The sequence below is a fragment of the Dipodomys merriami genome, unplaced genomic scaffold (genome assembly GCF_024711535.1).
Source record: "Dipodomys merriami isolate MVZ:Mamm:240054 unplaced genomic scaffold, mDipMer1.0.p SCAF_3, whole genome shotgun sequence".
Classification (NCBI taxonomy): Eukaryota; Metazoa; Chordata; class Mammalia; order Rodentia; family Heteromyidae; genus Dipodomys; species Dipodomys merriami.
In genome coordinates this window covers 61,492,094-61,516,519 of record NW_027204492.1, presented here as the reverse complement: position 1 = coordinate 61,516,519, position 24,426 = coordinate 61,492,094, and the positions used below count along the sequence as shown (strand labels likewise).

The 24,426-nt window shown below is 35.4% G+C and overlaps 1 protein-coding gene across 3 annotated transcripts in view; it reads left to right on the top strand.

The window, feature by feature from the left end:
- The window catches only part of Gpr174 (G protein-coupled receptor 174), a 68,867-nt gene that overhangs the window by 29,382 nt on the left and 15,059 nt on the right, over positions 1-24,426 (top strand). For 2 of the 3 annotated variants that reach the window (XM_070040134.1, XM_070040136.1), the window contains exons 6-7: positions 9,174-9,238; positions 10,218-10,366. The exons of the other annotated variant lie outside the window; for it this stretch is intronic. In XM_070040134.1, the coding sequence (XP_069896235.1) occupies positions 9,174-9,236 (63 nt within the window). In that variant the 3' untranslated portion in view covers positions 9,237-9,238; positions 10,218-10,366. Of the gene's footprint in view, positions 1-9,173; positions 9,239-10,217; positions 10,367-24,426 lie in introns of those variants that run through there. 3 annotated transcript variants of the gene reach the window in all.

The window sequence follows — 24,426 nt, the reverse complement described above, 5'->3', positions numbered from 1 at the left end:
CTGTCTGCATCCCAAAGTCAATGTGTATTCAATCATTTGTTTTTAGCAAACTGATAGACTTGAGAATTGTGTAGTGTTCTCACAAAGACAAAGTTTTCCTAAGGAATTTTTTAGACAATGGAGAGGTGAATTCAACTCTTAAAAGAGAAGGATGAGACATTCCCTATATTCTAACCTACTCCTATTCCTCTTTATTTCCATCAGGGGATTCTTTTAATGTTAAGGGCCAGTTAGATATTTATAACATGATTCGTGGGCTGTATAAAATATCAATGCAGAGAGATGGCCTTGGGTAGCTGATGAGAAAGGATGGAGAAGTGCATTTGTCTGTCTTGTTATATATCAAATGAGTTTAAAGGCCCATTGTCTGACTTTTCCCATCTCCCCCACTCCACTAAAATTATTCCTCACCCCAACTATAGACAATTTATTAGAAATACTTGAAACCATGTATGAAGGGGTAGAGATAACGTTTTCCTTTTCCATTTTTGGTGGGGGGGGGGGCTCTGTCATGGTGCTTGAACTAAGGGCCTGGGTGCTGTCCATGTGCTCTTTTGTTCAATCTAGTGCTCTAACACCTTGAGCCATCACACCATTTCTGGTTTTTTGGTGGTTAATTGGAGACAAGAGTCTTAGATACTTTCTTGTTAGGGCTATCTTTGAACCTGGATCCTCAGATCTCAGGCTCATGAGTAGCTAGGGTTATAGGTGTGAGCCACAAGCATCCAGCTGTAAAAGAATGCTTACTTGTTTTAAGGATGAAGAGATGGAGGTCTGATATTTACTGTGTAATGGCAGGAGTAAACCCACCTTCCACTATGCCCTTATGCCCTTCTCCAAATAGAATTGCTTAAATAACAAAAAAATATGAAGTCAAGAGAATATTCTTCAATCTTCCTCTTCACCTAGCTTTCCTTTTTGTACTTTAGGGACTCTTTTCCTTATCTGTGTACTTAGTGCCTTCAAGAAGCCCACTACCTTCTGTAATAACCAAGTTGTTAGGAATTACATACTTTGCCTGCTGTAGAAAGATTTTCCTACGAAGTGGTTAAAAAGTTTCCAAAAGGGAAATTTCTGATGATTTATGAGATCCAGAGAAATGAATGGGAATATAAATATATGACTTGTCCCATGCTTTATACCCTCAAGTCGATACAGACCTCTCTTATGTCCACCCCTAAATCTTCCCTGAAGTAACTTCATTAACTTCACTACTATATTTTGCTGCAGTGGTGAAGAAGGGAGGTAGGGGCAGATAAAGTCTCAAATAATGTAGCTGTTTTAACTTACTTATTCCTCAGTTTTTAAAGGATGTGGTCTGTGTGTGGCAGGGGGAGGGAGGAGGGGAGAAGAACAGCTTGTAACTTGCTTGAACTTACAGACCATTTCCTCAGCACACTATCTTCACCCTTAACCACTACTTGATTTTGTCAAGACTGCATTTCTTCTTTTATTGTAGACTAAATTCTCTTCATCTTACACCTTGCTGTCCAATTTCTGACTCGTCTGAAGACATAGTTCTTATTTAAGTCCTTAGAGTTGCTTTCGCATACCTCTTCAAGGGAGATAATAGAGCAATTGTTGCATTGGAGAGATTGTCGTTAATCCTGAGTCTTCACCCCACTGTCTTCCTTTTTCTTGCTGAAGCAACTTCAAGTTTCACTCTGACCTACAATAATGGAGGAGTTTCAGACTTTTCTAAGCAATATTGACTACCCAAAATTTGTAAGATGATAGGGAGCATTTATTCTTTTTAAATGCCAATTGAATAGGATGACAAAAACAAAAACTGAAGAAATCAATGGTTACGTTTTATGGGCTCAAGTGTCATAAGCACAAAGGAAATCCTATTATAAACTTTTACAATCTTTGCATTAAGTAAAAATAGGCTTTTTAAAATTTTCTATGGCATTTATTTAGTGCAAAAAATTACTTAAGATAAAAACATACAAACATTAATAAAACATTTGTTGATTCAGCTACAGATCCAGTAGCAAACATCATGATTTTTTCATGTCTACATGTTTTTTCTTTTCCATTAGCTCAAATACACATTTTGTCTGGTTTCTATACCTCCATCAGAAAGAATGACATTGCCGCATTTGTTCGGAAATGGAAAGACTTGGAAAAAATTATATTAAGTGAAGTAGGCCAGGCTCAAAGAAACATAGGTCCCATGGTTTCCCTTATTTGCAATAACTAGTATATGTCTGAGACAAGCAGAAAAGGTCAGATAAATTGATGTTAGGTGAAATGAACCCCAACATAAGTATTCAAATGTTTTTTCAAAATAGTCTTAAATGATACTACTGTATCTTTTACCAAGTTTAACTTTTACTGAGATGCATAAAAAAGACACGTATAATGAATTCTAGTGCAGAAAAATTTAAACATATTCAAAGGAAAAGCAATTCGTATAGTGAAATGTTATTATTCAGCTTTGGACAATATCAACACATGAGTCATCTGCCTGCATTGACTCCCTTACCACAGATTTTATCAAAATATGTTTCATATATTATTATATGTCATCTAGTTATACTTAATAACAGAATTTTAAGTTAACTAATGTATGGTCAAAGGCAATGAGGAAAAAGTCTAGTGTTAATGTTTTCAGTAATGATATCAAGCACTAAATTACAACCAGAAGATCAATCTAAATCAATCTGAGTAAGTTCCAAGTTGGCCAGAAGTATTTACTAGTCTGATTCTGTTTAATTTCAGTGACTCTTCTACTGGGGAAATGGATACTAATGTTTAAGTAGTTCAGGGATTCCTTGGTTATTCTTATACAAAAGAGTCCAACACCTTCAACTCCACTGAATGTAAGAACAGCAATGCTGAAAGATTTCATTTCTACAGTTTAGGCAACTTTTCTCATTAAACAATATTTAGACAGTAGCATTAGAATTTAGCTATGAAAATGTAAGTTTCTGAAACTCTATGCCATAGTTATATGGACTTCATGAATACTACTCATAGTTAGGTGACTAGATGACTGAAGTTTTGTTCAGGCATTCACATTTTTCTTTGACTCTTTTCTGATAAAGATATATTAGTTTTATGACTCATCTATTGTTGATGGAGCTGTGGCCTGAATTATATGGGAACATATTTTTCTTTAATGTAAAAGTTATAGCCGTTGTGATGGCTTTAATTTGCAAGAAGTTTGAGGATCCAGACTCCTGTGTTTGAGCACCAACACTTCTAACTTAACTAGTGTAAAACATTGTTTTAAAAAAATTTCATTGGGAGGCCATTAGGCTGAGATTGCTTCAGCACTTTGGGTTCCTGTGCAAGCAAGCTGAAAGCTAATGTAGATAGCATATTGAAACTTTAAACCTACCAATTATAAACTGCCAATTAACCTCTAACTGGGGACTTTCCACTCAAATTGGGAAATGCCTTAACCATAGCCAATCAAGTAATTTCTTTGCTTCATTTCAGTATTTAGCCCATAAAAAATTCCTGCTGTTCACACTGCTTGGCAGTGTACTCTGAACCTCTTCTATTTCTAAATGTTGCCCAATTTGTGAATTATTCCCTATTCAAATAAACTCTGTTACATTTAGTTTGTCTGAAGACTTTCTCTGAATGGTATGGATCAGGAAAAATGGAAGGAGGTGTTTGCCTCTTGAAAGACTGGAAATTGTGAATGTCCTCCTGCTTGCAATGTCACTGGCTAGACACTAGTGACATGGCCCTGCCAAACATCAAGGGAAGCAACAACTTATTCATTATTCTGGGTGGCCACATGCTAACTACAAATTATGAAAGAATTTAAAACACACATGGGTGCACAGTATTTTCTATCATTCTAATATATCAGAAAGTACTGAATATGTTATCTTCTGAGTATACCTGATCTAAAGCACAGATCTCAGCTGTTCCTTGCATGCTCATTCTATTTCTTTAAAACTACCATTTGTGCTGGGTGCTAAAGCTCATACCTTTAATCCTAACTACTCAGGAGGCTGAGATCTGAAGATCATTTGGAAGCCAGCCCAGACAGTAAGTGGAGCTGTGGCTCAAGTGACAGAGCATTAACCTTGAGAAAAACTAAAACTAAAACTCAAAGACAGTATTCACCCAAGCCCTGAGTTCAAGCCCCAGGACTTGCATAAAAGAAATCTTACCCCCATTACCACCATTTCCTTCAAATGCATCAGAACCATCTTTTCCTCTTTGGAATTAGCTAAACTATCCAATGGTACCAGTGTCTACAACAGCAAAAATGAAAAGCTTCTTCAAGTCAAAAATAGTCATGGTGCTGGTTTTTAACAGTTTGAACAGGAATTAAAATCAGCAAGATGGAAAATCAAAAGATGGGCACGGGGAGTTATGCATAGATCAACTGTTCCACATTTACTTTAACTCTGTTTTTTTAAAATAGTGCTTTTTTGACTTTCCATGAATAATTTAGTTGGGATATATAGCATAGCATCACCTTTTAGGTAAGTTAGTCCAAGGAATTAAAATAATTTCATAATTCTTTGCAGTATCTATTCCTTCTACCTAGAATATTCTTCAGTAAACCAGCTTCTTTCTTCCTTCAGTTCTTAAAGTTGACCATTCTAGCTAAAATTCTGTGACTCTACAGATACATACTCATTTCATCTTGCATTTGCCCTTCATGATAAATTATAATTTGTCATAATTTATTGATTACCATATATCTTCTCTCAATGGAATTTACTGTTTTTTTTTAAAACACGGTGGCTTTAAGATACTTATTCACAATATGAAGCACAGAAACTACCTAAAAATGTTTGTTGAGTGGATGAATAAACAATGGATATAAATAAGTTGACTTAAATTATCCAGAATTTTCTGTTTGAAATATTGTATCAATTAGCAGCTTTTGATGTACACTGAACAATAATGGCATAAATTTGTGAAGTCTTATCAGATTACTAGGTACCATGAAAATTATCTAAGATGAACTATATGTCCTGCATACATCTTGTACATCTTGTATTTGTGTGTGTGTGTATAATACAGATCAAAACTTAAGAGTTAATTGATTTTTATCATTTTATCATTTTTAGTGTAAAAAATAAAATAACCAGGCTTTGGTGGCTTACACCGGAAAGCCTAGCTACTCAGGAGGTTGAGATCTGAGAATCAAGGTTCAGTCAGCCTGAGGAGGAAAGTCAGTGATACTCCAATTAACCACCAGAAAACCAGTAGGGCGCTGTGGTTTAAAGTGGTAGAGTTCAGGGACAGCACCTGTGGTCAGAGTTCAAGCCCCATGACTGACTAAATCAATATTTAAATAAATAAATATAAAATCAGAAACTTTTATGAGTAACCAGTAATTTAACTGAAAGTATCCAAGTTAATGCAATCGTAACTAAGAATTCAAATCTGGTTGCTTGCAATAAGCCCAGCTCTCAGTGGTAAAATTAGTTTATCTGAAGAAGGTTACACTTGACTTTTGTATACCTTAAAATTTTAATATTCCCTTAGTGAAAGGAGCACTTTTCTTATTTTTGAGCTATCTTATAACCTATCTAACAATGGTTTCCCCCCTACATAAGCCAAAATGTGCTGTAATCAGGCCATCAATGTTTAAAACACACACAAGCAGAAAGAAAAAGTGGACTTTCTCAAAGATTCTGCACAGGAGAAAAATCCTCCAGTTCTGTGTGAACTCATTGATTCTAGTTGTTGTTGCCATGGGAAATAGCCAGAGGACTCTATAGTCCACTAAAAATTAGCTAATACTTAATTCAGTGAATAGGGAATATTTTAGTTCTTTATTTAAAAATGTAAATAATATCTCCTCATTTCTGAATGGGTAGAAAATACTCAGTATTTCATGTTCTCTCTACTATCACAAACATGTTTCTTTCAGGATTTGGAGACTGACTCTGGAATGATAGAGGCATGGAAATTCTTTTTTAAAATATGTTTTTATTTTAAAAATGCTGTACAGTAGGGTTACTGTTACATGAGTAAGGTAATGAGTACATTTCCTATCTAGCATTGTTGCCTCCTCCTTTGTTTTTCCCCTTCCATACCTTCCTTTCCCATTTCCCCAACTACTCCCCCTGCCACTCACTCCACTCACTTTCCCCCCCACCCCGAGGTTGTAAAGTTTGTTTTCAACATAGTGTCTTGTACATCTCATTGTTAAAATGAGGCAACTGGTATCACTATTTAAGCATTTTGTTTATTCCATTCTCCTCCCCAAACTAGAAAAGTGCATATAAAAGGTGCAGGGCACCAGAATCAAATACAGTGAAAACAAAGATTATATCATGGGGGAGGAACATACCAAAGAAACAAGAAAATCACATAGTATATTATAAATATTATAGTATATTATAAATATTAAAACAATAGAAAGAAAAAACCCATTTGTGTCCCTATCTTGGGGTTAATTTTGCTTAACATCATCTTATATGGTCATATGTACATAGCTTTTCACCTTTTCTCCTTGTCCTAGACATATACTAGCTATTGCAGATAAAGGAAACCATGGGACCTATATTTCTTTGGGCCTGGCTTACTCCACTTAATATAATTTTTTCCAAGTCTTTCCATTTCCTAAAAATGGGGTGATGCCATTCTTTCTGATGGAGGCATAGAATTCCATTGTATATTCTTATCATTACCTCTGTTCAGATTCTTTTTGAATTAGACATTTACAACAAACAATCTCATATTAATGTTTAGGCCAAATCAGTAGCCTGTATGCAGTAACTTTGAAAATATAATGTGAATTTTATTCAGTACTATGATGACATACTTGACATCTAGAGAGGCTTTAAAACAATTGTAAAATGAATAGGATGAGCCTGAGACTTCAGCACTTTATGATTTTTGTGTATGCTGGTTAACCTCATGACTACCCAAATCATTGGCTATCTTTTAAATTTCAGCTGAAGGAAAATCCAAAATGGCTGTCATTTAGAGATGTGGGGAAGAAAGAGCTACATCTTATTAAGTTGAGAGGAGATAATACTCATTAGAAAAGCTGGAGAACAAACATTATTGAAGAGATTTGTTAAAGCAAAATAATTAAGGATACATTTAGAAAAATGAAGAAGCATTCTTAAAAATAATATGCTTATTAAAAATCTGTTTTTACCTCTGGCTATGAAAGTAAAATCTATTAATAAGCTTGTTATTTGAAGTCATCTACATTCTGCTTTTTCTTTTTTTAAAAAAATATTGTTAAGGTATTGTACAGAGGGGTTACAGCTACATAAGGAAGGCAACAAGCACATTTCTTGTAGAATGCTGTTCTTTAATATTTACCAGGCCACAAAAATTTGTGGAAATTCATTAGTCCTTTTAATACTTTTTTATTAACATACATCAATTGTACAATGGGGTTTCATTGTGACATTTCTGTACATAGCATATTCTGACCAATTTCACCCTCTATGAAGGTTCATTAGTCTTAACAGTTTCATTAATCAATCGATTAAATATTAAATAAGTACTATATAGTGTGCCTTTGGTTAATATCTGGAATAATCACAACAGAAAGTAATAGAGCTATCTCTACTTCTTGACCCCCATCCCATATATTTCTTAGTCCAGCCTAATCTAGTTTTCTTGTTGTAGTTCTTTTATTATTCATTCATTAATAAAAATATTTTTAGCACAAATGAGTGCAAGGTACTAGTTAGGTGTAAGGAGTTCACCTTTTAACACTGATAAAATTAATTTTATATGAATTACATATTATGTTATTTTCAAGTAAAATAATATTTTTCTAAAATTTCTATTCTTTCATTTATTTCTAGTTGCGATATTTAATTGATTTTGTTTTACTTTTTAGTATATCTTTTATAAATGTGATGAATGGGAGGGGGGAGTTACAGTTACATAAGTAAGGTAATGAGTACATTTCTTTTTAAACACTGCTACCCCCTCCCTCATTTTCTCCCCCTTACCCTCCCTACTCCCCTTCTCCCTAAATTGGATAGTTCATTTCCAACATAGTGTCTAGTGAGTATCATTGTTGCATTAGATCATTCTTTGTCCAGTTGTTTCTGTGATTCCCTTTGCCTTCCATGGATCAGATCAACTTATATACAAGATAAATGGTATAGAAAACTAAAACTGCATACAGGGCAACTCCAAAAATTTAATTGATTTTTAAAGTTCAATTTTTTTAAATTTTTATTTATTTTTTATTGTGCAAATACTGTACAGAGGGGTTACAATTGCATGGGCAAGATAATGAGTACATTTCTTATCAAGCATTGTAGCCTCCTCCTTTGTTTCCCCTTCCCATCCCTTCCCATCCTCCCCCGGCCTCCCACCCAATTCTCCCCGCCTCCCCCACCAAAGTTGTAAAGTTCGTTTTCGACATAACAACTTGTACTTCTCATTGTTGCAATGGGTCCATCTGCATCCTTATTTAAACGATTTATTTTTCCCCTTCCTCTCCACAAATTATACAGACATCAAATACAGTTCGAATTTAAAATGAAGGATGTGAAGGATGATTTTCTGCTTATTAAAGGGTACATGTGTTAAACTGACATTTAGATGTCACCAATAAATTGGTTATTGGGTATCTGATTATGAAGGTTAAGTTTCCTTAGGAGTTAAACCACATATGGTCCTCCTAGGTCTATTTCTAGGTTAATATGGAGATGTGCATCAGTTTTATGGATTGTTGCATTATAAAACTGTCTTATCTGAACAAAGCACCTCTTAAAAATATCCTTTTAGTTTACTTTTCCTGAGAAATCAGACTAAACTTTAACCAAGCCTTCAAAGTATAACCTACACTTTGTATGTATTTGATATAATCCTTTTGTTTTGGAATAAATAAATTACCTTACAGTGTTCTTATCAAAAACACCATCTTTATCATTTCTCTTTGTAAAACCCAAATGGCTTTGAGTCTTTCAATTCAGGTTAAAAGATTATAATTTATTTTTTTCTTCTTTTTTTTTTTTTTGCCTGTCCTGGGGCTTGAAATCAGGGCCTGGGTACTATCCTTGAGCATCTTTTTTGTTCAAGGCTAGCACTCAACCACTTGAGCCACAACACCACTTTCAGCTTTTTCTGTTTATGTGGTACTAAGGAATTGAACCCAGGGTTCATGCATGCTAGGTAAGCACTCTACCACTAAGCCACATTCCCAGTCCAAAAGATTATAATTTGTAAGGATGATTCCTATCTTAATGCTTGTTGTTTTATAGGATTATCTGCATTGCCTTTATAAGAAGAATTTTACTGAAGACTATTTCTACATTTTTGTTTGAAGGTAAGATATTCCTGTCCTCTAAGACTTCATTAGTTGGTTAAATCATAGAATCATTCTACATGAAAAGGGCTTCTAAACATTATAGCCAAAACTCATAGGGAAATAGTTTAAAGATTAGTTTATTATGTTATATTTGACTTCTTATTATCTAATACGTAATAAACAACAGTTTGAGGAGAGGAAATACAGAGAGTTAACATTGTTTTCTCTTACTTCTTTCTCAATTAAGGATTCTTGTGTCCTCAGAACAAATTCAGGGGAAATAGAGTAGATTATAACAGCAGAAACAATTCAAATTTGGATCTCACATTTTAGAAATGATTCTATAAAGAAAAGAAAGCTGTTTTATTCACCTTTCCTTCAAGTTTAGAGCTAGCTTCTGAGTATGAGAAAGAATACATGACATTTGATTTTCTGACTCTAGGCTAATGATTGGTTCTTAGCTTCCTGAAAGCCAAGGCAAAACATAGTGGGTTCGATAATTCTGATAAAAGGAAACAAACCAGATATCTACTATGGAAATTTCTTTAATCCCCACCATTCTTGTTTTCTTCATATGAGTACTCTGCTTTTATTGTATTTTGGGAAATATTACTCCCATTCTTATTTTTTATGTTGTAAGCTGAGACAGTCAGCCTTTCCTCTGTCTTCAGAAGTAGGCCTTATTAGTTTTAATTAATCCATTTTTCCAACCTTAGGATATAGTGTTCCATTTACGGATAATCACAGGAACAAATAAAACCAATGAGATTCAATATAGAGACTGTTTTGGAAACTTCTTGACTTTCCATTTGTACAAATAAGAGCATGGAATTTATGGAGGCAACAATGGGAATGTTCAGTTGTGCAATGGCAAAATTTTGTCCAGGAGCTTTATGAATTCTTATTTAATCTAGAGGTAAAATTTAAGGTATGTTGAGGGATGGATGTTGAACATGTTCTTTTTATATTCTTTTTTTGTTGTTGTTGTTGGTTGTAGGGCTTGAACTCTGGGCCTGAGCACTGTCCTTGAGCTCTTCAGCTCAAGGCTAAAGCTCAACCACTTGATCCACAGTGCCACTTCCAGTCTTCCTGTGGTTAATTGGAGATGAGTCTTTCCTGCCTGACCTGTCTTCAAACCACAATCCTCAGATCACAGTTTCCTGAGTAGCTCAGTCTCCTGAGCCACCAGTGCCAATTTGAACATATTCTTTAAACCAGAAACCTTCAATGTTAGGCATGTCTACCCTGAGGAAATGATGTGATGATTCTTCCTGGTGTGGAAATAGAATATTAGAATTTATCTGTGTGTTTATTTTTATGTATATATAAGCAAGAAAATAACTTTTATTTGTATGTCACATAGAAACTAGCAATATGGTACAAATAATTTAATCCATTGGGGGTAAGTGTTCAAAAAACTTTTAACTGGTAGGGATATGTGATCAAAATTACCTGATTTGGACTATCTTAGATGAAGACTTCCAGATATATACTTCTAATTTTACTACAACTCTTACTTCCCTATATGAAAGTTCTCTGAAGATACAAAGGGATACTGCACTTAAATGCATTTGACAAAAGTGATCAATGTATTATATCTAGGGCATGTTACTTTCATGTGTCAGTCTAGGACATTGATAGTCTCAAAAATATCATAACAATTCTCAAAGATTCTCTATATGGGCTATTAAATATTTCATAATAGAAGTAACTAAATGCTTAATTTTGTGCATTTCTGAATGTATAAAATTAATTTCTGAAAAACATGAAATAGTAATGAAATTGACAAATACATTTTTTATTTTTAAATTGCATTGTAAAGAAGATGTACAGAGGAGTTACAGGTATATGTGAGGTAATGAGTACATTTCCTTTTGAACAGTGTCATGCACTCGCCTTTCTTTGTTCTCTCCCAGTTTTCCCTTTTCATTTTCCTGACCACTCAAGTTGTATAGTTAATTTCCAACATAGTGTCTAGTGATTAACATCACTGAATTGGTTCAACCACTTCTGTGCTTCCCCTTCCCCTCTCCAAATCAGATAGTCTCATATACAAGACAAAGGGTATAGAAATCAAATACATTTTTATCACATAAAAATCCACTCTTTAGTTCAGCACAGTCAGTTCGTAACCCAACCAATGTGCTTTAATATTTACTTCAAATTTCACTTTAGTCTATATTGATATTGCTTTCTTATAGTCATCAAACAGGCGGTCTTCTTCATCTTGTGCTCCCTAGGGCACTTGGGCAGAAGTTCAACAGTTCAACAGTGTATAAGTAGAAACAAACATAAAAGGGTGTGTGATTGGGGACATGATTCTCTCTTCCTTGGAATATACTGACAGAGGAGATTTTATATAGCAAGTAAGGTGGCCTATGGATCTCTTTGAAATCAATTAAGATCCAAGGAAATCTCCATGCCACATTCCTCCCTCCCTCCCTTCTTTCTTTCTTTCTTTTTTTTCTTTCTTTCTTTCTTTCTTTCTTTTCTTCCTTCCTTCCTTCCTTCCTTCCTTTCTCTTTCTTTCTTCCTTCCTTTCTCTTTCTTCCTTCCTTTCTCTTTCTTTCTTTCTTTCTTTCTTTCTTTCTTTCTTTCTTTCTTTCTTTCTTTCTTTCTTTCTTTCTTTCTTTCTTTCTTTCTTTCTTTCTTTCTTTCTTTCTTTCTTTCTTTCTCTCCCTCCCTTCCTTTCTCCCTCTCCTTCCATCCCTCCCCCTTTCCTTTCTCCCTCCCTCCCTCCCTTCCTCCCTCCCTTCCTCCCTCCCTCCCTCCCTTCCTCCCTTCCTTCCTTCCTTCCTTCCTTCCTTCCTTCCTTCCTTCCTTCCTTCCTTCCTTCCTTCCTTCCTTCCTTCCTTTTTTCCTCCTCCTGCTCCTCTTCCTCCTCTTCCTCTTCTTCACCTCATTTACTTAGCTTGCTTGCTCATGTCTAGCTCTCTATCACTTGAGACATGCCCCCAACTTAGCTTTTTCCTGATGAACTAAAGATACTATCTCCAGCACTCTTCTGCTTGAGCTGTTCAAATTTAGATCCTCCATATCTCAGCCTCCTGAGTAGCTGGGATTACAGGTATGATTCACTGGTGCCCAGGTAGGGGGGTCATTTTTTTTTAAGTGGCCGTTTATTGATGTTGAGATGTCTCTCTGCCAGGTTTTGTCAACTGGAGGAGAAACATGTTTCTCAACCCTTCAAAATAATTGAGTTTATCTTCATTTGGGTATATGCCCAAAAGTGGGATTGCTGAAGACAAACATGGCCATACTAAAGCTACCAGAAAAACTATGCTTATTCACCATACCTAAGATATGGAACAAACCCAGATGCCCCTCAATAGATGAGTGGATCAAGAAAATGTGATATATATATATATATATATATATATATATGAATTCTATGATTCCATCAGAAAGAACAGCACTGCCCCATTTGTTAGGAAATGGAAAGACTTGGAAAAAGTCATATGAAGTCAAGTAAGTGAGTCCCAAAGAAATTTAGGCCCCATAGTTTCCCTTATTTGCAATAATTAGTATACATATAGGATAATCTTATTCGATGAGCTAAAAAGCTCATTGCTATGTGCATATAATCATATAAGTTGATGCTATGTAAAATCAACCCCAAGATATAGATGCAAGAAGTCTGTTGTTGTTGTTGTTGTTTTAAATGTACTAAGTGATTTTTTTGTTTCCTTTGTATGTTCTTCCCCTTATGGTATATCCCCTTATGGCATATATATATGCACTTGATTTGGGCACCTTGCATCTTGTATATACATTTGTCTAATCTGGGGAGGGGAAGGGGAATAACAAAACAGTGAAACAAAACACAAGATGACCCGTGCAACAATGAGACCCACAGGATAGTATATTGGAAATGAACCTTACAACTTCAGGTGAGGGGTGGAGTTGGGTGTGGAAGAGTGTAGGAGGTGGGGGAGAGAAGGGATAGTGGGACAACAACAAGGGAAGGTGTAACAATTATCGACAAGTAATGTACTTATTGCCTTATTCATGTAACTGTAACTCCACTGTACAGCATCTTTACAACAAAATTTTTAAAAAGAATGTAAAATAAAATAATTGTCTATTAAGATACTTTTTTACAAGAGGGGCATAGAAGACCTAGACAAGAGAACTATGCCTTCATGTCTGACTTCTTTCAGACTTTCCCATGAGACCAGAACTCCTGAGAGTCAGAGGTCTAAAGTCATTCTTTCCTAGTGTCCATCTGTCTCTTCTACTCAACAGTATATGCTTATCTCTCATACATTTAGTAAACTTTGCAATCCTAACTATGGCTATTCAGCTCTGGTTTTCATGATTTCATAATCAATTGCTCCACAAACACTACAGCTGGAGAAGCATGTAAGTTCTGTGTATGTCCACCTGGTGCTTATATAAGGCTACCTGCCAGTACATAGACATGTTTTGTGAGCTGTGTTACATTGCCATCTGGGAATGCAAACAAAGAGGCATAAGAGCTATAACCCCAGCAGAGTTCCAGATAATGTGGGTCATCAAATGTCTCATTTTACCCAGCATATACAAGAAAACTGTAATGACTAGCTTTCTATTCAGCAAAACATAAGGACAAAGTAGATTTTGAATTTGAAAATTAAATACTGGGAATCATAGTACTTTTCTGCCTTAGAGGCACAAAGGCTAATCAAGGTTGTTGAGATCATCTTTGTAAGTGATCTCCGTGGACTTCAATTTTGCCATCCTAATAAATGGGGTGATGTCATTCTTTCTGATGGAGGCATAGAATTCTATTATATGTATATATATATATATATATATACATATAATATATATATTATATATATATATATATATACACCACATTTTCTTAATTCATTCATCTACTGAGGGGCATTTGTATTGTTGGTGAGAATGTAAACTTGTTCAATCACTTTGGAAAGCAGTATGGGTTCCTCAAAAGACTCCACATGGAGCTTCCCTATGACCCAGCAATCCCACTTTTGGGCATTTACTCAAACGATCACAAACAAGGTTATACTAAAGCTACCATCACAACTATGTTTACTGCAGTATTATTAACCATGGCTAAGATATGGAACCAATGTAAATTTAATTTCTTAGTCCTTTCCCTTTTTATTGAAAGCTTCTAATTATTGTTAATTATTATTGTTAATTATTCTCATGCTTGCTAGCCATATTTTTCAAATAGGAGTGAATCAGTTTACAAACTGTGAAAAATAATAAATTTAAATGAATTTAAATAATTGTTTAAATATTTTTGTGTACACATTTAGTTATATTGTAACAAAACAACTTGCACACTTTTTTTTTAATTGTATTTTATTTTATTTGAGAACATACTGTACAGGGGGGCTACAATTACATGGGCAGGATAATGCATACATTTCTTACCAAGCATTGCAGCCTCCTCCTTTGACACTTTTAATGTTTAAACCTCAGCATCATCTTTCCTTTCCAGTGAAAACAAAAGAAAATTTAAAAATAAATGAACAAAATTACAATAGAGAATATCAACTCCAAATAAGATCCTACAGGGTCTGCTGATTCTCCTGTAGTGCCAGGGCTCAAGTCATCATTGGGAGAGAATTTTATTTTAAAAGTGTCATTTTAAACTGCCAAAGGAGAAGCCATGTTGTCAAAATGCCCACTTAACCCACCCAAACATCTCAAACCCACCCTTTGCTGACCTTCTAGAACCCCATTTTTTAAGTTTTTTCTTTTTTTTTTAAACAAGAGAAAGTAGACAGATACATGTTGATAATGCTAATTGTCTGTATTCACATAGAGTAATCTCTGAGCCCAATATACAGAGAAAGGAGGAGAAAAGCTAGAATCTATGAGCTACTACACAGGGCCTGGTGCCTCCAGCAGAATAAGGCAACCAGAGGCTTTTCTTGTTTCCCACAGAGCAGGTGGTGGTGGTGTATGAGTAAGGTAATGAGTACATTTCCTATTGAGTATTGTTACCTACTGCTTTGTTTTTCCCCACCATCCCTTGCCCCTCCACCTCCACAACTCCTCCCTCATCCCCATAGTTGTAAAGTTCATTTTCAACATAGTGTCTTGTACATCTCATTGATACAATGGGTCAACCTGTGTCCTTGTTGCAGCATTTTGTTATTCCCTTCCCCTCCCCAAATTAGAAAAATGTATATACAAGATGCAGGGTACCTGAATCAAATACAGTGACAACAGCGGTTATACCATGGAGGAAGAACTTATAAAAGAAACAAAAAATCACATAATACATTATAAGTACATTAAAAACAAAAGCAAGAAAGATAAAAACTCGTCCCTATTTTGGGGTTCATTTCAGTTAGCATCATCTTATATGGTCATATGTACATAGATTTTTTTTTACCTTTTCTGTTTGTCTCAGACATATATACTAGTTATTGCAAATAAGGGAAACCATGGGACCTATGTTTCTTTGGGCCTGGCTTACTTCACTTAATATAATTTTTTCCAAGTCTTTCCATTTCCTAACAAATGGGGCAATGTCATTCTTTCTAATGGAGGCATAGAATTCCATTGTGTATATATACCACATTTTCTTGATCTATTCATCTACTGAGGGACATCTGGGTTGGTTCCATATCTTAGCTATGGTAAATAATGCTGCAATAAACATAGTTGTGCTGGTAGCTTTAGTGTGGTCTTGTTTGTGATCATTTGAGTAAATGCCCAAAAGTGGGATTTCTGGGTCATAGGGGAGCTCTATGTGGAGTCTTCTGAGGAACCTTATATTTGATGGCTCTCCTCCCTCTATCTTCATATGTATCTATCTCTGTCTTTCTTCACTCTATGTCTTAATGTATGAGGGGCTCCCATTTCCATATATAACTTAAATAGCTAAAGAAAGCAATGAGATTTGACATAGAGTTTTTTCCTACCTTAACTTAGTTCTTAACTTAGTTCATTAACTCTTGGATATATGGACTTAAATGATATCCAAACTAGTTTGAACTATTGTTCTTTTTGTCTCTGTAAAATCACCTACATAAAACTTTTCTTATTCTTGAGAGATGTGTGTGTATGTGTGTATGTTTGTGACTCCATATGTGCATGTGTGTGTGTGTGTGTGAAAGGCATCAAAATCAACATCCAAAGTTGTATTAGTCCATTTGGGCCAGGGCCATCTAACCTAAATAGCAATCTTTAATCTCCCACCATTTTGGAAGCTAGAGATAAATTTGGAAGATTTAATGTCTAGTAAGACTTCTTGGTTTTCAAACAATTGTTTTTTCCTCATATTGTACAGAAAGAAAAGGCCCTTGTTTTCTTTTAGCATAAAGTCACACAGTAGAGAGAAAGTCTTGGTCTCTTTCTGATCTTATAATAGCAATAATACCATCACTTGGGACACTAACTTCTTTCTCTTGTTTGACTAAAAAACTTCTCAAAAATTCCACCACCAAATCCAATCACATTGGAGGCTGGAGCTTAAATTTAACAATTCTGACTTTATTAAAAAAAAAAAAAGAAATGTACTCATTGTCTTACTCATGTAACTGTAACCCCTCTGTACAGCATTTTTACAATAAAATAAAACAAAAAAAGTAAAGAAAAAAAGCAATTGATAAAAATAAGGATTTTGAGAAAACATATCAGTTCATAGTAATAGTGAGTTCATACTACTTTCTAAAGTGGTTGAACAAGTTTACATTCCCACCTACAATGCAGTAGGGTTCCCTTCTGACTAGATCCCCTCCAGCACCTGTTGTTATTAGAGCTCTTGATTATAGCCATTCTAACTGGGGTGAGGTGGAATCTCAATGTTGTTTTGATTTGCATTTCTTTTATGGCTAGAGAGGTTGAGCATTTCTTTCTGTTTTGGAGGGGAGGTCCAGTTGTGGGGCCTGAACTCTGGGCCTGGGCGCTGTCCCTCAGCTCTTCAGCTCAAGGCTAGCTCTCTACCACTTGAGCCACAGCGCCACTTCCGGCTTTTTTCTTTTTGCTTATGTGGTGCTGAGCAATAGAACCCAGGGCCTCAGGCATGCAAGGCAAGCTCTCTACCACTGAGCCACCTTCCCAGCCCCGAGCATTTCTTCATGTGTCTTTTGGCCATTCTTATTTCCTCTTCAGAGAAGTTTCTCTTTAAGTCTTTAGCCCACTTATTTATTGAGCAGTTGTTTATTTGAGGATTTGTTGTTGGGGGACTTAATTTTTTGAGTACAAGTATATTTTAGATATGAGATCCTTGTCCATTGTATGGCTAGTGAAGATCTTCTCCCAATCCGTGGGCTTTCTATTGATCTTGCTAGCTATGTCCTTTGCCATGCAGAAGCTCTATAGCTTCATGCAATCCCATTTGTCCAACCTTTCTTTGATTTGTGTTTCTGGGTCTCTATTAAGAAAATGTTGGTTACTTTGGAAAGTAGCATGAAGGTTCCTCAAAAGACTCCACATAGAGCTCCCTTATGACCCAGCAATCCCACTTTTGGACATTTACCCAAATGATCACAAACAAGACCACACTAAAGCTACCAGCACAACTATGTTTATTGCAGCATTATTTACCATAGCTAAGATATGGAACCAACCCAGATGTCCCTCAGTAGATGAATGGATCAGGAAAATGTGATATATATATATATATATATATATATGTATATATATATGAATTCTATGCCTCCATCGGAAAGAATGACATTGCCCCATTTGTTATGATATAGAAAGACTTTGAAAAAATTATATTAAGTGAAGTAAGCCAGGCCCAAAGAAACATAGGTCCCATAGTTTGCCTTATTTGCAATAACTTGTATATGTCTAGGACAAGTAGAAAAGGTCAAAAGCTATGTACACATGACCATATAAGATGATGTTAAGAGAAATGAACCCCAAGATAGGGACACAAGTGGTTTTTTTCTTTCTTGCTGTTGTTTCTAATGTATTTATAAGATACCATGTGATTTTTTTTTGTTGCTTTGTATGTCCCTCCTCCATGGTATAATCCCTGTTTTCACTGTATTTAGTGTTAGTGCAATTTATGGAGGGAAGGAAAAAAACAAATTGTTTAAATCGGGATACAGGATACAGGTTGACCCATTGCAACAAGGAGATGTACAAGACGCTATGTTGAAAAGTGAACTTTACAATTTAGGAGGGGTGGAGGGTGGGGGGGGAGGGTAGTGTAGTTGAGGAAGAGGGAGAGAAGGGATGGTAGGGGAAAAACAAAGGAGGAGACAAAAATGCTTGATAAGAAATGTATGCATTACCTTGCACTTATAACTGTACCACCTCTGTACAGTATTTTCACAATAAAACATTAAAAAAGGAATGTACTTATATAACTGTAATCCCTCTGTACATCACTTTTACAATAAAATAATTTTTTTAAAAAGTGAGTTCATTCTCTTAGATATTAGTGCAAATTTTGTCATTTTAAAAACAAATAGATAACAAACAATCCCAAATTATGTGTATGTGCATATGAGGAGTAAGAAAATTAAGTTACCTCATTTACTATTCTTCCTTTTTCTCGAGTTGTCTACATGGAAAGTATAATTTTGTTTTCCCTGAGTCAGAAATACTCTCAAGAGGCAAATGAAGTATCATATTGGAAGCTGGAGAATAACCTATCCCCAGAAGGGTTGCCAACATGACTTGTTAGAGGATGTTGTTTTCTGAATGAGAATAGTTGCATTAAACTGAAACAGCAACAATTCCATCATAGTCTTTGAGCTTTCTCAAAGATTGTTGAATATGGCTATTAGCTTCTTCTTGTGTTAAGCTTCAAAGGGTTAGATAAGAAGAAATGATACCCACTCCTAGAGTTTTGAAAGTAAAGCTTTATATAAAGTTCTGTAAATAATTATGTAAATTATATGTGACTTTTTAAGTTTTATTAAATTGTACAAAGAGATTTAAATTCTGTAAGTTAGGTTATGACTACATTGTACCTTGACTGTTGTTTTCACATTTCCCCCTCCCATCCCTACATTCAATTACATGTTTCAATTTTTACTTAATATATTGAATATAATGATAATATTTGCTCACCTTTCCTCCTTCCATTCATGTGCTCCTACTCTCAGTGCCCTCTACTCCAAAAAACGTTTCCATTTCCTGATGTTTATTTTGATAAACAGTCCATTAGTTGCTCAAAAGAATTACACCTTTGGAGATAATGTTACATTTTTCAGGAGATTTGAGCCATAAAGTTCCACTTAAATATTGTCACCTAGCTACACCTACCTAGCTTGTTCTCATTTAGTCAAGGGGGCAACAAAGAGAAGGAAAACATGAGTGTCTTCAAGTATGATCTCATAGCACATACAAAGCTATTTGAAGATTAATTTCAGGATCATTGAAAGACACTGTAAATGCACTAATGAAGAAATACCTACAAAGAAAAACTAAGGAGATTCTACAATTTTTTTAAAATTAGAGATCTTTTTTAATAAAAGAACTTGGCAAAAATTTACCACAGAATTTTCTCTGAGAATATTTCATAACAAGTATAAAAAGTCCCACTAGCTTAGAGCTGTATGCTTTGGGAGAATTGAACTGCTACTCTGAGGGCATGTTAGTTCTGGAATCTAGTAAGCTGAAAGAATCATTGAAGAAATGCCAGTAAAAGGGAGAACTGAAATTAATTTGCTCATGAATAGCTGGGAAATAAGTGATTGGGTTCCCACCTTCAGACATGACCCTAGGAAGGGGGAAAAGCACTGATATGTTAACTTCTATAACCTGATAATCACGTTTAAAGACTATCAAGTATAAAGACTATCAAGTTTGCTTGGAGTAAGTAATTTGGAGGATTTTTTTCTCAACATAGAGCTATCACTGTCAATTTATAGAATAGTCCCAAAAGGAGCAAAGTTATTTGTTTTTTTTCTGGATAGTTATACATAGATAATAATGATGATGAAGATAATGATGGTGGTTGTAGTGATGGTAGCAGAAACACAAGCTCTATGGGCTGGGAAGGTGACTCAGTGGTAGAGCGCTTGCCTTGCATGCATGAGGCCCTGGATTCGATTCCTCAGCACCACATAAGCAAAAAGAAAAAAGCCGGAAGTGGCGCTGTGGCTCAAGTGGTAGAGTGCTACCTTGAGCTGAAGAGCTGAGGGACAGCGCCCAGGCCCAGAGTTCAGGCCCCATGACCGGACCCAAAAAATAAAAAAGAAAAAGAAAAGAAACACAAGCTCTATTGAAATTTTAGTATGCTTCTTGGGTGTATGTACTGTATCAGTTTTGAAAATTCTTCCATGGCCTTGTAAGATAGAAGACCTCTTATTATAATCATTTTATAGATGAAAATATTGTGATAAAATGATGTTAAATAATTTGTTTAAAATATTTGTCTACACAACTACTAGATTTCAGAGTTGAGATTAAGGTCCCAGGCAGTCTGCCTCTCAATCTGAGGTACCTCCCTAGTTAGTGCTGATTGTATTTTACCACAACTTGAAAACAAATTCTTAACTGCAAGACTAGTGCTCTTTCTATTCTATTTTATGAACATGAACACTAGAGAAGTCTTCTTACACCTTCAAGGATGTTTGCAGGCCAGACATGTAAAAAAGATTGTCTTTGTGAGGTGGATATGTTGCTAGACTCTGAAGCAGTGAAACAAGCTTGTAGCATTGAGTACTCAGAACCAGAATAGTCAAGGCAAAGACAGTGTGGGCTGAGTAGCTGAATTTGTTAAAGGACAATTTGAAGTTGACCTTCCTCATCAAAATTGCCATTTGAGCACCTCAAAATTTATCATTTGTCACTGTTAGAGGAGGCTGGAGTTAGAACACCAACTTTACAAGTTGGTTTCTCTATGTCTCATCTCATACTCACTTGAGCAACTGTTTCCATAGACACCCACACATCAGTTTCCCAGCTTAACCACATTTGAACAAGAAGGCAGGCCTTGCTTGTAGCAGCTGTGAACTGTTTTACCATGTGTCTAAGAGGCATGACTTATCTACCTTCCTCTATGTGTGCAACAGGATGGAGAGGGGTCAAAAAAAAGTCCATAATGGGGCATTACCTAAAAGACCCTTTGGAGTTTCACAGCTAAAGCAACACAATGTGAGCCATATAAAACAAAGCAAAAGAAAGAAGAAAGGAAAACCAACTTGATTCTATCTTTGGCTGTCAGCGATGGGGTTAGGATAGAGCAAACAGTGGCTGATACTCGGCTGTTTCATAAGTGCAAAATGAAATTGCAAACTTTATAAGAAAAAAGTAGATATAGGTCCCTGGGGATCTGCAGGAGAAGGTGGCGATGTGTGGGAGTCTGTGGAGGCACGAAAAGAAACCTGAAAACATAACTTCATGAAATGCACAGCGATGAGACTGTGTTCAATTTTGAACTTAGCAACAACAATCAAAAGAATTGAGTTACATTAGATCTAAAATCATTTGTCTGCTGAGGGCCTATGAAATGATCAATACAGTGGTTGTTTCCATAGAGAATAAAAACTGGTAACAGTTACCAAAAAAATTGTGAAAACACACTTGCATGAGTACAACCATCTCCACATGAAGCCTATGAATACAGTACACCCCAAACAGAAAATAAGCCTATTTGTGCACATCTCATTGAACACAGCAAATAAAAAAAAGATGCATGTTTGCTGTTCAATGTAACCAAAAATACAAAGCTTGACTTAAAATGTCATAAAAAGCACATGCTAAGGAGTTCTGTGACTTAAAAAATAATGATCAATTATTTCAACCCATATGTAAGCCACTCGTGCCCAGCATAGGTTCTATTATATTTTGCAGATAAAGAAACTGAGCTACAGAGGCATAGATTGACTTGATAAAGTCACACTAACATAAAAGGTTTGAAACAGAGTTTAACATCAGACATTCTGGTACCATAGTTTATGCTTTTAACCATCATAACTAACTAATGGAAAGAACAGTAGGAAAAAGTGGGTGCTGACCCACCCTGACTATTTTCCTCTTCTAAGTGTCTAGATGTTTTTGTGAGTTGTAGTTCTAGTGGATAGATGGGTAGGAATTGAGATGGTGGAGGTTTGTGAGCCTTGAAAAGCAATTACTACTTAATGAAAGAATGAATTCTTTGTAATGAACTCAGCAGACTCTTCCTCATGCTTTAGCAATTTAATTAATCTGTTCATTATCTAGATCTTACCTTAGATTGCTTCCCTAAGTAGAGAAAAGAGATGTTCTGCATAATTTTTGGTTAACGCTACTTCAACCAAATTTCCAAGATTGATTGCCTCTTGCCTGTTATTTTGTGGTTTATGGAAAGAACAAGTATTTTGGCATCTTCTGTTGTAAATAACTAGAACCAAGTTTTAACTGTAAGAGTTCTGCTTGAGTGTGTGTGTTTAGTCGGTTAGTTATCATTTGGTATAGACAGGAAAAAAATCTGACTGTAACTAAATTTTTATTTGTTTTGTTATGCTCAAGGAACCTTTTTCCCAAGTAGTTGAGAATCTACGTGGAAATATCTTTTCATTTGAAAGTGTAAGCTTTGACAAACAAAGATTGTTACCTTTTGTTAGATTCCTCTTCCAGAAAGGCCAGATATTGTCACTGAATAGACGCTGAAAATATGTGAACTAAACACAGTAAAATAACAGATAAACTAGAACACTCTAAAACAGGAAATTCTGCTAATCTTAACTTCAGCCACATATATAAAGTCATTTAAAGCTTTACTATTATTATTTTCCATTCATCCCTTTGATTGCAAAGATAAATGAGAAGTAACTAAGGCATTTCTGATTCTAATCCATTAATGATATTTGAATTGAACTTAGGGAGTGGTTAGCAGGGACTTTTTTCAGGTGGTTTGATCTAAATATCAGTTAAACATAGAGACTGACAATAGGCCCATTCAAATCAATGGAATGGGTTCATAGCTTCAGTATAGCAGGCAAAGGAATATTTCTGTTCCAAGGCCAATTTTGCTATCATTATTTATGGGTTCAGTTGTGAGTGTGTTTATCAATACTGTGAACCTAATAGTTATGATGCCAGGTAAGCAAGTTTAAGAACCTGACAATCACAAAAAGTTATACCTCCAGCGTAAGTAAAATGTGAAAGTGGATATATAGGTATTTATGGAGCAATTTAGTATTTTCCATATGCAGTATCATATACATGTATATATATACATATATATGTACAGTAGAAGAAGGTGACTACTATGTGTCTTTATGTGGTACCATGAGATCTTTGAATGGCAGACCATGTAAGATTGAAGATATCTTTATAGGAATGTTATCTTAAGCTTTTATTATCATGTAAAATATATCATTAGCTATAGAGATATGTGAAATAATTATTGCAAATATTAAAATGAAGGACTAATGGCTTACACTTGTTTGAACGTTTGAGAATCATAGGAAATATTGAGTTGTTTGAATGGGCAAATTAATTTCAACAAAACAGGTGCATCTGGGGATTACCCATCATGTAAAACACATATATATTTTGAATGAAGCAAAGCCATGAAATCCCAGGAGGATCCATTTATAAAGCTCAAGCGAAACTGAAGTCGGGCTCCTCATGAATGCCTAACATTCTCAGATAGTACCCACTGTGGCTGATGAAATATGACCTGATCAACTGCCCAGACCATGGAGATGTTTTCTTTCAGGTTAACGGATTCCATGTATTCACATTTCAATCATACATAGGAGAAGAATGAGAATAGACAGACATTGAAAGATTATAATTCAACTTGGGGATTAAGCCTGAAAAAGAAGTCAGGGAAATACAAGAAGAAGGAGAAATGTGTGAGATTGGAGGAGAACTTGATAATTTGCCAATAGTGTTAGTCAGACTTTCCCTGCATCCTCATATAAATAGGTTGCTATTTTGAGGTACCTATCAAAGCACTACAGAGAAAGGCTGCCATGGGAATATTGTACAAAAATAAATAAATAATAGCATATGGATGTATATGTATGGACATGCACCTTTATTGATTTACAAACTAATTCAAAATATTGGAAATGACTACTGTGTCTCTGGACTATTATTAGTTTGTCACATTTGCATTTACCTATTTCTTGTCCTGAGTTGCTTGTTTTCACTGAAGATTGTAAACAGATTCATCTAGTATAATCTTTTTTTTTGTTGGTCATGGGGCTTGAACTCTGGGCCTAGACACTGTCCCTGAGCCTTTTTTGTGCTCAAGGCTACTGCTTTACCACTTGAGCCACAGTGCTACTTGCAGTTTTCTGGTGGTTTATTGGAGAGGAGAGTCTCATGGACCT